Genomic DNA, 14,951 nt, shown 5'->3' on the forward strand with positions numbered 1-14,951 from the left:
TTGCTATTCCTAACTGTCGCTGAAAGTACAGATCAAACGTACATGAAACATTTATATTAATTACCTCCACGTTGGTTGGAATAACCGATCTTTCTCTAAGCTTGTGACTTGAACCACCTGTTTATCAAGTATGTAATTTTTTGTTTTATTTTGTCACAGACCATTCATCTGGCATGGCATTAATGAATGGAGAAAGAACTCACAGTCACAACGAGGAGGAATCTGAACAAAATGGACATGAGGAGAGAGAGCCAGGAGATGAGAGCAATGATCAGGAGGTCATTGTCATTCAGGACACTGGCTTCACAGTCAAGATCCAGGCACCAGCAATAGAAATGTTTTCCTTACAGGTGAGTCTGGAAAGGCTGGTTACGAGAAATTCTGAAAATATCCACTTGTTAGTTTTCTAAGTAAGTTCCCCCCGCCCACCCAAACACACATGTACTCCTGCCTTTGGTATCGTTAGGAAGCTTTACTTATAAATCTACCATGGCCTAACCACTGTCAAGGTAGCTTTTAACTGGATGGCATGCAGTTCAGCTGTAGTGCTCTCTAATGTGACAGCAGTAGCCTCATGTTGAATTGGGCCTCCCTCATATCATATTTGAAGCTCTAGTTTAACTGTGTGATCCCTTTGGGTAAGTACTGTGGAATAATTCTCCTCCATCGTCTCTGGCATTGTGTTGTGCAATCTTCTGCTTTGTGGTTTGATCTGATCCAGAACCACAAGGAGAAGACAGATTTGAACTTCATCTTGAAGATCGAACAGTAAACTCCCCCCCCCCACCCCAAACGATATTCAGCACTATTTAACCGGTAAGCTGCTGACCACTTAAATAGCATTTAACTGACTAACCGCAAATCTTCAGTGGGAGATAACCAGTTCTCCAAGGACAAGCAGGAAATTAATTCTCACGAGCGGGTAACGTGGTACTGTATTACCCAGCCAAGGCGTTGACAAGCCAAAGAGCTTTTGTGGAGCGCAAGACACGCTGCACCGCGCATGTGCGGGTGCCTTCCCACCCGCTGCTTGGAAGCAGTTACTGCAGTTCTTTTACTGCGGTGAGGATGAGACTGCAATTGTGACTTCTCTTCATGCCCAATCCAAAGTTTTTTTGGTGCCTTTCTGTGTGTTTTCAGTGATTTTTTTTTTTTTTTTTTTGCTGTGCCTTTTCAGGCATTTGTTTTCCCTATTTTTCCTGTATCTTTTTAGTTTAATTTGTCTAATTTTTAAGTTTACTTTATTTTCCGCCCACTTGTCTTTTTTTCCTGGTGCCATGCCCCCTTTTTTTTTCAGGCACCATTGTGTCTTTTGATTTAGTGTCGGAAGTTTTTCCATCCATGTCCTCTAAAGCTCCCAGTGGCTTTAAGCGCTGTTCCTAGTGCAATCAGACGATCTCTATTCTTGGTGTTTTCAGTTTCTAGGGCCCGACCGTAGCCCTTTTAATTGTGTTCTTTGTCTTCATATGAAGAAAAGGACTCAACTGTTCAGAGAGGCTAAATGAGAAAAGATTTTTGGAGCCAAGGCTGGGTCTTCAGCATCAAGGTCGGCTGCATTGGCGTCAACGTCAAAGACGGCATCAACATCTGAAGCATCCCTATGGCTGCCTCGAGGCCCAGAGACACTGGAAGCAGTAGAGTGTCAAGTGGGTCTCCACGTGATGCTGACTGCTAGACAGGGCCCCCAGGACCAGCCAGCGTTGGACCCAACCCCAAGGCGACGTGAGGATTCGATGTTGTCCTCGTCGGCACCGAGGAGTCTCGACTCCGAGCTTCAGGTGAAGGCCAAGAAGCATCGGTTGTCCTTGTCACATGGTGCCGGGAACTTTAGGGCGTCAAGGGACTCGACACCCACCAAGCGGCAATGCCAGGAGGATTGCTCCTCTATCCAGGACGTGCCAATATGCCTGTCTCCAGGCAGCCAGGACCCAACTCTTAGCCCCATTAGTTCTGCAGCCTGTCTCAGAGCTGACGCCCCAGTCTTTCCTGGTGTCAGCCCTCGATGAGCATATCCAGGCCTTGCTCCCTGAGCTGCTTAATGGCATCTTGCAGCAGTGTGCATCAGTATTGGGGGTGCTTGTGCCTACCGTCCAGCCCGCTGCAGCCCCATCTGTCCCTCAGCCTGTGGTGCGGCTTCGGTGTCGACTGCCACCCAAGCCCCTTTGACGTCAGTGGAGGAAGCTTCGCTGGAGTTGAAGCAAGTGCCGACTCCTTGACACCCTTCTCGGGGACATGGCTCCTCCAAGTCAAGGCAGACTCAGTCTCTGCCCTTCCACGAGGAGTTTTTGACTGACACCGATGAGGACCTCTCCTGGTAGTTAGGAAGATCTACAGTACTTTTCAGAGGATGAGTCCTATGGCATCCCCTCTGAACCTTCCCCTCCACTGGAAAGGAGAAACCAGAGAGCCTTTTGTTCCCTTCTTTTATAAAGGAAATGGCTGAGGCTATACCATTTTTGTTTGGAAGTGGAGGACAAGCACAGGGCTAAGATGCTCGAGGTCCTGTACTACAAGTCTCCTCCTAGGGAGGCTGTGACTGGCCCTCTCCATGAGGTACTCAAGGAAGTCCTCAGTAAGAACTGGGAGTCCCCTCTGTTGGTACTTGTCATGCCCAATAAGATTGACACCCAGTACTGAATCCACAGTACACCTGGTTTTGATAGGCCTCAGTTGCCTCACAATTCCAATTCCATGGTGGTGGAGTCTGCTGTCAAAAGAGCCAGGAGTTCTTGAGACTATGCCTCGGCGCCCCCAGGCAGAGAAGCTAGGACACTGGACTCTTTTGGAAGGAAGATGTTCCAGGCCTCGATGCTCATATCCCGTATACTATCGTACCAGCTCTTTATGAACATCTACTTGCGGGTTTCAGTGTGCAAGTTGATGGACTTTGTAAACTCTCTCCCACCGAAGCAGGCCAAGTCTGTACCAGTTGGCCAAGCAGCAGAAGGCGTGTCAAATTCTTGGCCGGGGCACCAATGACCCTTTCAACGTAGCTTCCAGGATCTGTGCTCAACGTACAGCAATGCGCAGACTCTCATGGCTGCGTGTTTTTGACTTGGAAAAGTCGGCTCAACAGAGGTTGGCGGATGCCCCATGCCAGGGGGATAACCTTTTTTGGAGAGAAGGTTGAGGAGGTCACTGATCAAATCAAAAAGCATACTGATACCATCTGTTCTGTCTCCCGCCAGGCACCTTCTGCATTAGCCTCCTCAGCTAGGAGGTCTTTTGATAAGTTGAAGAGGGGTGCCTACTACTCACAGAGACGTAGATACGTCACTTTCTCTTGCCAGCCTGCTCAGTTCTCATTTAATAGCGTTCGCCTAAGGCCCCTGCTGCTCCCCAGTCTAAGCAAGGAGGTGAGCTTTTGACTGGCTCCAGCAGAGCATAGCTGCTGTCAGTGTCTGTACCGGATGACCTTCCATTTGAGGGGGGGGGGGGGGAGGCTGAAGTTTTTCCATGAAAGATGTCCCCTTATAACCTCCGACCAGTGGATTCTCCAAATAGTCCATCTCAGATAAGCACTAAATTTCGCTTTGAAAACCTTCAAATTGCCCACCGAGATCTCATTACTTCAGCTCTCAGCATGAGCAGGTACTTGCAGAGGAACTCTCTGCCCTTCTACTGGCTCATGTGGTTGAACCCGTTCTACCAGGGGAGGAAGAGCGGGGATTCTATTCAGGTATTTCCTTGTGGAAAAAAAAACGGGGGATGTGTCCCATCCTTGACCTAAGGGCCCTGAACAAATTCCTGGTCAAAGAAAAGTTCAAGATGGTTTTCCTGGGCACCTTTCTCCCCATGATTCAAGAAAATGATTGATTGGTTATGCTCGCTGAATGTAAAGGATGCATATACTCACATTCCGATACTGCCAGCCCACAGGAAGTATCTTTGGTTTCGGCTGGGAACACATCAGTACTAGTACCATGTGTTGCCTTTTGGCCTCGTGTCAGCTCCCAGGGTATTTATCAAATGTCTAGCGGTAGTCGCAGCGTCACTATGCAGACTGGGAGTCCACGTGTTTCCTTACCTCGACAATTGGCTGGTAAAGAGCACGTCAGAGGACACTGCTCAGGAAAGATGCTAGAAATACTAGGGTTCATTATAAACTACCCCAAGTCCTGCACAACAATTGGAATTCATTAGAGCCCTGCTCAATATGCAGAAGGTTCTAGCCTTCCTCCCAGGGCCGAGGGCAGACACTCTAGTCTCATTGGTCTCTCAGGTTCGAGCCTCTCAGCAGATCATGGCTTGGCAGATGTTGAGGTTTTTAGGCCACATGGCTTCCACAGATCACGTGACACCCATGACACATGCCTTCAGATGAGATCAACCCAATGGACCCTAGCCTCCCAGTGGTACCAGGTTGCAGGAGTCCTGGAAGATGTCATCCGAGTGTCTCCAGACCTTGTTCACTCTCTGCTCTGGTGGACTGTTCAATCCAATTTGACCCTGAGGCTTCCATTCCAAATTCCTCAGCCACAAAAAGTGCTGATGACGGATGCGTCCCCTGAGTTGTGGAGCTCATGCAGATGGGCTTCATCTTCAGGGACCATGGTCCCTCCAGGAAGCAGGTCTTCAGATCATTCTTCTGGAGATCCGGTTGTCTGGTGAATAGTACATGAATTTTAAGGCTTTGCATGGTCTTTCCCCAAATATTTTCAAGCCATATTGCATAACTGTCTGAATGATCTTTATATTCTTCAAATCAGGGCCTGTTGTATGTTCCCAGTATAAAATCTTTATAAAAGGTTGAAACTTGCTAAAATATCCCTCCACTTGGAGATGGTTGGAGATGGTTTATTACAGTTCAGAAAAATGGTTAAGGTGTTTTTCTTTCAGCAAGTTTTTATGGGTAATTATCATCACTGGTGCACATGGGAAATTTTTATGAGGTAGCTTTTGTTTTTGTTTGTATTTTGTTGTTCATGTTTGTTGTATTTTGATGTTTGTGTATTTATTTGCTTGCTTATGTAAGCTGCATAGATCTTTGGGATTGGTGACATATAAATGTTTTAAAATAAATACTGCTGATGTAGCTCAGGATTAATCACTTAGATTACTAAGGCACGCTAGAAAGTGGCTGAAAAATGGCTGCGGTCGGCTTTTCTTTATTTAATTTTTTTTTTAAATAGCAACGAGCTAATTTCCTCATTATGCCACATATTTAGCTGGCAGTTTGGGCTCCTGTGCTACTTGGGTAGTGCACGGTAATGTGCCCACGCTACCCAACTAGTGCGGGCATGCCTATTCTCTGCCCCCAAACGTGCCTGCTGTGCTGGAAAATGTAAAAAAAAAAAAAATTTCAGTGCAGGATTAGTGCGCGCTAAATAGGACACTACTGCGAGACACCTTAGCACATCCCATGGTAGCGCTGTTTTAGCGTGTGGTAGGCCTACAGTGGCTTAATAAAAGTGCCCCCAAATGATCTGTGTCATTGGGGTAGTCATTACAAAATGCTGCTCGTAGTTCTGCTTGTGATTTGCAAACAAACCTTCAGCAAGGATGAGGAACCCGTGCTGGGAAAATCTTAAACATACAAATCTCTGGATGGAAATGCCAAGGATAGAGTAGGGTCTGCAACAAGCCAGGCAAGAGGCAGAAATGAACAGATTTATGGGCTTTTTATCTGTCATTATCTTTTATGTCTCTGTTTAAATAAACATTTGAACAAGAAGATATGAACTGTCCTTTGGTGCCTTCACTTTTAAAATCCAGAGGTGGCACTTAGGAGCAAGGAAACTCTTCAGACAGTGATCGAGGACCACAGCTTTTTGTCTTGCAAGAGTCAGGGAGCATAGTTTCTGCTGAGAAGATTGAAGGGATTCATGGAGGTACTTGGGTATGACAGCAGAGGTACAGTGAGCTGTAAAAATGTCCATGGCTGCACTCCCCACACATCTGTGGGGGATGAAACCAGGGTTGAACTACAGGCATGCAATAGAATAAGAAATGGAAGCTATACAGCTAGGCAAAAAACAAAACAGATTAGGGAGTTCCTTTCCTCAGGCAACATCATTCCACAGTGTAACAAGGAGCTTTATTAGGAGTCGGTGCAGCAAACTGCTTAACAGAAGAGGTATCGTGTTTGGGTGTCTGAATATTTAATAACTGGAATTACCAGCTGTCAGTGGGTGGAGCAAAGGTGTTTCACCACCTAGAAATCATTCTGTCTTCTCAATTAGTAGTTGCCTCGGAAATGCAGGTCCACTAAGATGCCCAATAGCCTTCTCAAAGAGTTCCATTATGAAAATATTTTTATAATATTGAGCGCTGTTAGTAGCCAGGGAACCAGGCAACTGCTCCACTATAGTTCAGCATTTCCACCTCCTCCGCAGAGAAGTCACTATCTTGTAAAGTCTGATAAAACCAGAGCTGGAGAGGTTTTCAGAATATTCATCGTGAATATACATGAAATATTTGCAGGCATGAATGCAGCTATCGCTCATGCATATTCATTGTGGACAGCCTGAAAACTCGACTGGCTGGATGGCCTGGAAGACAGGGCTAAGAACCCTGACCTAGTCCTTGCCCTGTCTCTAGGCCCCGAACAGTGTCTGCTCTTAAAAACCCCTCTAGCACTGCAGAACTGTAAACAGCTACAGCAATATGGTGTCTTAGAGTTGAACATGACGGATGGCAGAACTAATTTAGGAATCGGGTTTCAATTATATCCCACACCCACTGGCGTCACGTCTCAGTTCCCATCCTGTAATCCTTCCTTACTGTCATTCATGCATCTTTCACATGCATTCATAGATCAATCGTCTTAAACATATCTACCTGAAGTGAGAGTACTTTTGCTAGTTCATGCTTGGATCAAGAAAGGGCTGGTGGGTGTTTTAGGCTGAAAACTCTTAAGGAGTTTCCCTGGGAAGTGTTAAATATCAGTAAATAAACACTCTACCAGAGGTCTTAATTGTCCAGGGAGGACTACTACTACTTAACATTTCTAAAGCGCTGCCAGGGTTACGCAGCGCTGTACAATTTTAACACAGAAGGACAATCCCTGCTCAAAGAGCTTACAATCTAATGGACAAGTGTAGAGTCAGTCAAGTAGGGGTAGTCAATTTGGGGCATGCACGATTACATGAAAGGTACAAAGGTTAGGTGCCGAAAGCAATATTGAAGAGGTGGGCTTTGAGCAATGATTTGAAGACGGGTAAGGAGGGGGCTTGGCGTAGGGGTTCAGGAAGTTTATTCCATGCGTAAGGTGATGCGAGGCAGAATGGGCGGTGATGGAGAAGGGTGATGAGAGGAGGGATTTGTCCTGTGAGCGGAGGTTACGGGCGGGAACGTAAGGGGAGATGAGGCTAGAGAGGTAATGAGGTGCTGCAGACTGAGTGCATTTGTAGGTAAGAAGGAGAAGCTTGAACTGTATGCGGTATCTGATCGGAAGCCAGTGAAGCGACCTGAGGAGAGGGGTGATATGAGTATATCGGTTCAGATGTGCAACAGACTTGTTTCCTGGATATTCAGTGCCGGATCTAGACACAAGGCAGCCACCAGGAATTACTCCCATACTGCCAATATTCAGTGGTGGTACCCAGATAGCTACACAGTTAACGCTTTGCTGTCTTAAGCTGACCGGATTGCTATCTGCAGAATACCAGAGGTGCTTAGATAGTTCCCAGCTCTAAGCAGTTTATGCTGCAATGGTCTGACCACATTTTCAACAGCACTGTTTTGTTATGTGTTGCTGAAAAGCCAGCTCTGATCCAGTCAGCTCAATTTAACTAGTCGGTTAACTCTCTTAACCGGTTAAGTAGCACTGAATATCAGTTGCTATGACTCTAGTAGCAGGGCATGAGAAAATAAAGAATTTTGCTTATTGAATAGAAGAAAAGATCATTTCAGAAAATTGCTTGTTAAGAATGCCTAGTACCAAACCTTGGGTTGTTCTGACATGTGCTCCAGATTTGTGCAAATGGGGTAATACCTCAAGCTCATATTATTAGCAGGGCATTTTTTTTTTGGTGGGGGTGGGGGGGCATTAACAGTAGGATGGTGAGCTCCTACTTTGGGGATGCTGGGTTTCGTTGTACCTGACTTACGACAGGTGGTACCAGACCCCCTAATGTATGGTTCCTGAGGGATCTCTGGCGTTTTAATTTTTGCTGGGGGAGCATCACTACAGTTCTGCTATAGGAGTAGGGTTAGAGGGGAGATAGTGGTTCCCAAACGTGGTCCTGGAGGCACCACAACCAGTTAGGTTTTCAGGATATCCACAATGAATATTCATGAGAGAGATTTGCATGCAGTGGAGGTAGTGCAAGCAAATCTCTCAATGAATATTCATTATGGGTATCCTGAAATGGGCTACCTCCAGGACCAGGTTTAGAAACCACTGCTCTAAAAGTTAGAAGTCTTCATGCCCTCATCTGGGGTAACTAAATTTGTTCTTGGCTGATAAGTAGTTTATAGTCAGTTTGGATCAAATGTAATATAAACCCTTGGTATCTTTCAGTGAACTCCCAAACTGATGGGGCTGGCTGGTAAGTTAGTCAGCTTGTGGAGTGCTGGGCCGTTGTTATTTTTCTTTAGCTTTAGCTCATGTTTTCTCATTGGTAGCTTGACTTGAGCTACAGATTTTCCTTATCTGTCTGCATCATTCTGAACAAGTAGGTGTTATCCTGTCCTACCAGCAGATTGAAGTAGAGGAAAAACTGATTTGATTTTTTTTTCCAGTGAACTCACCAGTATAACCTGCTGGTGGCTCAGTACAAATCTCTAGTATTTTTGTCTACCTCTAGCAGATGATAGGTTGCTCTGACCGGTGCTCCTGATCCCTGGCCTAGCTCCCAACTCTGCTGGCTGTGGTCGCACAGCAGGTTTGAGCCTAACAGCTGCTCCCAGGTGACCTAGTACCTGGACTGGTTCTGGTTGAATCTGGAACTTGGTTCCGCTGCCCCACTCGCCATTTTTAGCGTCCACTGGGTGGGTCCCCATCCTCCACCTCTTGTAGCCCATACACCCTGTTTGAATGTATTTCCCCTAAGCACTCTTGCAGCTTCCAAGCATTGAAAAAAATAAATTGGGGTCTGCCTGATTTTAACTTTATTCCCTCTGTTGGGTAATTAAGCTAATTGCATGAAAAATAAGGGCACGATTTGCTTTTAAATAAAAATATAGAAAGTTTCTAGAACACGTGCAGGGGGACAGCAGAGATGCTGGAGCCTCAAGCCAAAATCAGCCTGAATTCTGTGGCAGGCCTGCCAGCAGGCACTGTTGCCTGCAAGAGCCGGCAGCTTAGTAGAACTGCCAGCTTTGTCTATCCCTCCTGCTGCAGACTATTTCTGACTTTGGAAACAGGGTCGGGAGGGCCACTGGAGTCATCTCTGAGCTTCCCCGATGACTTAGGCAAGAACTGTTGCCATCTTGTGCTGCTCATCTGTCTCCTGCTGCTGCTTTGCAACAGGGTAGCTTACAGTCTCCATCAGGGCTTGGAAGGGTGAGGGTGGCTTTCCTTTCTACAGATCTGTTTGCTGTGGGGGGGAGGATCTTGATGGAGCCTCCAAGGGGGGGAGGCGCTATCATTTTACTATTTATCGAGTCTTTGGTTCAGTGTGGCTTACAGTATAACAAAGAATAATTAACATATTCCATTATGTCCCACAGATCAATCCAGAGACAAGTGGGTTATGTCCCTCTACCAACAGGTGGAGATAGAGAGAACGCCAGAGCTGTGCCATAAAGGACACTGTGCAGCAGCCTCACTTTCAGTATTCTCTCTATCTCAGCAGGTGGATAGACATCTCCTGTGCAGCTCTGGTTTGATGCTTGCTCCTAGTCTGTTCCCTCAGGCTTAGTTGAGCCTGGGGGCTTGCATTTGGACGTCTTTGGTTTCGAAAATCGCCGAAAGTCAGACATCCATGTCTAAGGACGTCCAAGTTCAAGGACTTCCTTGGTATTTTTGAAATGAAAGATGGACGCCCTTCTTTTTTTGAAAATACAGTTTTCCCCGCCCCCAGATTTGGACGTTTTACGAAGACGTCCAAATGCAAACAGAGATGTTTCTTTCGAAAATGCCCCTCTATGTCTATCCATGAATATGGTGGGGTCAACTAAATCAAAGGCAGAAGAAAGGACAAGGGATAGTAGTAGAACAGAGTTGTTGTTATCTAATCTGGGAAATATGAAGATAGTAATGCCACGTAGAGTGGTTTTGGTACTGTGGTGTGGCTTGAATCCAGTTTGATTGGGATGAAGTGCATTCGTTTTTGTCAAAGTCTAGAAGCTGAGAGTGAATTGTTGTCTCTGCGATCTTATTGAGGAATGGAAGATTGGCAGTGGGGTGGTAGTTACTTTTATCTGAAATGGATTTTGAAGGATCTTTGTTTGGGTTTTATGATGGCTAGTTTCCAAGCTGCTGGCACAATTCCCAATGAGGGAGAGGATGAAATCATATGAATAAAAGGGCTGAGTTGTATATTAGATTGTTTAATGAAGATAGATGGAATAGGGTTGTGGGGAGTTGTAGATTTCATTTTAACAATAGTACGTAGGTGCTGTTCTGTCAGGGGAAGCAGGCTCATTCTGTGAGGCGTGCAACGACATCCTGGGCGGAGGTTACCTTACTGTCTCTGGCGGATATTTGCAAGGTGGTAACATAGTCGATGCTGCATACTTTTGCCAAGCGTTACAGGGTGGATGTTGCAGTACACTCTGAAGCCAGTTTTGGGGCTGCAGTCCTCAGGGCGGTGGTGCCAGGATCCCACTCACTCTAGAGACTGCAAACTAATATTAAACATTGCACAGGTTCTGGAATAGTAGGAAGCTACGTAATGGAAGCAAAAATGAGGTCTTACCTGATAATTTTCTTTCTGTTAGTCCTTTCCACTATTCCAGAGGCTCATCCGAGGTTTCTAAGATGTTTAGTTTGTGTGATGTAATAGGTGAAATAACGACCATCTCTGTGCATGGTGCCTCCTTACATATCTTTTGTTCTCTACAAGTTGTCCAGATATGAGAGCGTTCCACACGTGTTTGCTCGTCTAATTATTGTTAGGTTAGTGAGTTGTTTATAACCCTTTAGTGTCCAGTGTTCCTGTAATAAGCCATATGGGAACAGATTGATGGGAACATTGGATACTAAAGGGTTAAGGTGGTTGTGTTTATTCTTTCTCATTACTATTTGTCTGCATAAATACTGGGGGACTGGATGCCAAGAGAGAGATGTCTTGGTTCAGTTTTCAGTTCTCCACCTGGTGGGCACAACTATCCCATATGTTGTGAAATAATTTTTTTTCCATTAGACCTCATTATCGGGTAAGACCTAATTTCCAAATCGTCAACTCCAACTTCTCTATTTTCCGACTGTTTGACCCAGACCCCGTCTCCTATACCTCATAGGATATTTCTTTATGTACACAATTAAAACTAATTGACTGCAAAATATATTTATTTGAAGTTTGAACAAAGAACCTGAAGAAGTATGTAAGTATAAAATGATAAATTTACCATGTATTATAAAGTTGTAAGTTTTTTTTTGAAGCTAGATAGAGTTGGTAAATTTCCCGCAGGGATGGAAGAAGTTGCTGCAGAACCTAGGAGATTCCTGCAGGGATCTAAGAAGTTGCTGAGGAAGTGTAGTCAAAATCTCTGGCAACGCCAGAATGAGGCTTGAAATGCACAATGATGCAATTGTTTTGGGATCTTGCCAGGCACTTGTAACCTGGATTGGCCACTGTTGGAAACAGGATGCTGAGCTTGATGGACCTTTGGTCTGTCCCAGTATGGCAATACTTATACTCCTTTGTAGAACAAGGCTTGGAAAGGAATGAGAGGGGTAATTGGAGTTCCAGAATGAGGCTTGGAATGCCCAGAGGCACAGCTGGAACACCAGACTGAAGATTGGAACACTCACTGGTTGAATAGCAAATACCACTGAAAAAATTATGGGAGGCTATTGAGGTTGGGAGGAAATGGAGGGCTTAAAGCAAGCAAGCAAGTAAGTAATAGCATCAACTGTGGATGGGGATGGAGGAGATTTAATTATAAGGATAGGTGGGGATGGAATGGATGTTAGTAGGTATGGGTGGGTAAGGCTACGTTCTAGTGTGGAGGAATGAAATTTTTGTCCCTGTGCAAATCTCTAGAGGAAGCTTGGCCTTCAGTAAAATACATCTATATGTACATACATACTCATGCATACAGTTTACCTGTCGGCTTTATAACTAGTTGTGTCCATGCTCCTGTTAGCTGAGATGGTCTCTTTTGGTACAGGTCTCTCCTCAGGAAATGGTACAGGAGATCCATCAGGTGCTGATGGACAGGGAGGATACCTGCCATCGGACATGCTTCTCCCTGCAGCTGGACGGCAATGTTCTGGACAACTTTGCTGAGCTGAAGACCTTTGAGGGGCTGGCGGAGGGCTCACTGCTGAAAGTAGTGGAAGGTAAGGCACTTCTGCATTTTGTTCTGATTTAAAGTAGCAAAACTTCACAGTGGATCTCTAAAATGACAACATTATAATAAAGAAATAGATTTTTATATTTTGCTGTAGCCAAGAAAGAGATTCCAGATGCCCTTTCCCCACCTTCATTCACCACACCCTCATGCAGAATAGAACACGAGCAGGCTTTATTGGTAGGTATATATTGGTGTAGCACAGTGAGTCCCACTCCTGTCTGTATCAATTAAGTCTTTAATAGCCGTAGGAGCACTTTGGTCAGCATTGAGCAATTATGAAATATAACTGACTGCTCTCATACGTACGTGGTGACGTCTGATCAGTGAGAGTTTAGATTAGGTTGTTGCTTGTTCTCTAGTCTTGTCTCTGAGTTGTAGTTTTGTATCTAGTCCTTGTCTGTTTGTGTCTTTAGTGGCTGCTCCGCAGCTTCCAGTCCTGTCCTTTAGCTTATCCCTTCCTTGCCCTGCTGTCCCGGTGTGTTCCTTTCCCTCTGACCCTCAGTCCTGGTTCAGCCTAGTGGGTATCCAGTCCTGCCTTGCCCAGTAAGTCCTGCCGGCCACCTGCAGCCAGGGGCTCAACTCCTGGTGAAAAGCAGCCAAGCGCAGGTGAAGTTTAAGTGTGCCTGCTCTGCTTATTCCTGCTTGTTTGCCTCTGCTGCAACTCCAGTCTGGGGTACCAGTCCTGTTCTGCCTAGTCTCCGGTGTGGGGTGGTTTTGCCTGTCACTGCCGCTCCTCGGCAGTGGCCCTAGGGCTCACAAACCTAGTTCCAGCTTTGAAAACGTGCCAGCACTTTAGGCTTAAGTTGTAGAAATGCCTTATCGCTAACCTGTGTTTTTGCTACATCTGGAAATAGTTGCTTTATCCACAGAAGGAAATATTCATTCTTAAAATACATCTCTAGTACTAGTAATATTTTGTTTGGTTTGAAATACTGAATAGAAAAAATTCCTGGAAAGATTAGTTGTGCTTTCTGCAGTTTCAGGATTGTCTCTTCCTCCTTGCTTTCTCAGAGCCCTATACAGTGCGAGAAGCCAGAATTCATGTGCGCCACATCCGAGATCTCCTGAAGAGCCTTGACCCATCGGATGCTTTCAATGGTGTGGACTGCAACTCGCTTTCCTTCCTGAGTGTCTTCACTGATGGTGATCTGGGAGGTATGATATGAAAGCGTTCGTCATTGCAACACACACCAAGGTGCACATGATTGCCTTTGAGAAATAGGGTTACAGTAGCAATCGACTCCGTGTCCTAAAGGACTGTCTAAGCCATTTTTGATCTGACTTCATTGCATTTGAGAGCTTCTGGTTTCTCTTAAGAATAACAGGACTGTTTGCCTATAGAGTCAATGGATGATAACTAGGCATGTCTCAGCCTATGCTAGGGTGACATGGAGCCAGTTGTGGTATTCCTACTCGGTGACATGGGATCTTTGCAGAAAGAAGGGAGGGTAGTAAATATAGCACCTTCTGGCACCTTTCACAAGAAAGCATAGTTGAGACATATGCCTACCTACTGCCTCACCTTCCAAAAATCTGCGTTCTTATTAGAGAGGGTAAGAATACCCTTCCCTACCCCAAATTTCCAAGCTTATTATATATTTGGCATACTGCCTATTGTGAAAAACTATCTAAGTGGTTTACAGAGTACAATAAAGGTAAAGAAAAGAAATTACAATAGGTACAGGTTTGCCTGCTGTGTGTCCAGAGATACCATTGCCAGAAAAAGGATAACCTAACCATGTCCAGATGTTTTTTCAAAGAATAAGGTTTTAGTTGCATCTTAAAATTTTTCATGAGAGAGTTCCATTATGTAGGTTAAGGCCCAACAACATTGAAAATGGCTGTACGTGTAAAATCATAGAAAATCTGGTGGAAAGACTGCATCACTAGAAGTAGGTGCTGAGACTAGTGTATATTGTTGGTGTATATTGTATTAATGGTTGCAATATGAATAGGGGAAATCCCAAATTATAAATTGTATAAACCAAGGTTAATATTTTATATGGGATACAAGCTAATACAAGTAACCAGTGCTGCTGTTTGCGCATAGGGGTAACACGATCTCATCTTCTGGCACCCACAATCAGTTTAACTGCTGTCTTCTTTCCATGTCTGTCAATTGAAAACCTGAAAAAAGTGAGTTCTAATAATGTAGGTGTCCTAGCACTGAGTATAAAGCATTTTGATTGAAAAAAAAGACAGCTGAGTAGATTTGTCTCAATTTAAAGACACTTGCACCGTAGATGAATATCTAAGTGAAAACTGATTTGCTCATCAATATCTCCTAAGATCTTTAAGGCTTTGTAACTTGCAAGCCTGCAGTAGTATTTATGTGGATCCTGCTAAGATCTTAGCCCTTGTTTTGTCTGCATTAAGTTTCATTTTATTTGATTATAACTGGTCAGCTATCGTATTGAGCTTACTGTTAAGAGAAAGGATGACTGAAGGTTATGTATGATCCAGAACGCAGAAATGAAGGATGTTTGTGCATTTTCTGCCCTCGTAATCTTTCTTCCAGGATACCAGTCTCTGAATGTTCTTTT

The 14,951-nt window shown here is 44.8% G+C and overlaps 1 protein-coding gene across 5 annotated transcripts in view; it reads left to right on the forward strand.

Moving 5' to 3' along the window:
* The window catches only part of CLUH (clustered mitochondria homolog), a 152,167-nt gene that overhangs the window by 40,026 nt on the left and 97,190 nt on the right, over positions 1 to 14,951 (forward strand). For all 5 annotated transcript variants that reach the window (XM_030186225.1, XM_030186226.1, XM_030186223.1 and 2 more), the window contains exons 2-4: positions 160 to 350; positions 12,223 to 12,394; positions 13,420 to 13,563. In XM_030186225.1, the coding sequence (XP_030042085.1) occupies positions 160 to 350; positions 12,223 to 12,394; positions 13,420 to 13,563 (507 nt within the window). The remainder of the gene's footprint in view (positions 1 to 159; positions 351 to 12,222; positions 12,395 to 13,419; positions 13,564 to 14,951) is intronic.

Source organism: Microcaecilia unicolor, chromosome 13, assembly GCF_901765095.1.
Source record: "Microcaecilia unicolor chromosome 13, aMicUni1.1, whole genome shotgun sequence".
Taxonomy (NCBI): domain Eukaryota; kingdom Metazoa; phylum Chordata; class Amphibia; order Gymnophiona; family Siphonopidae; genus Microcaecilia; species Microcaecilia unicolor.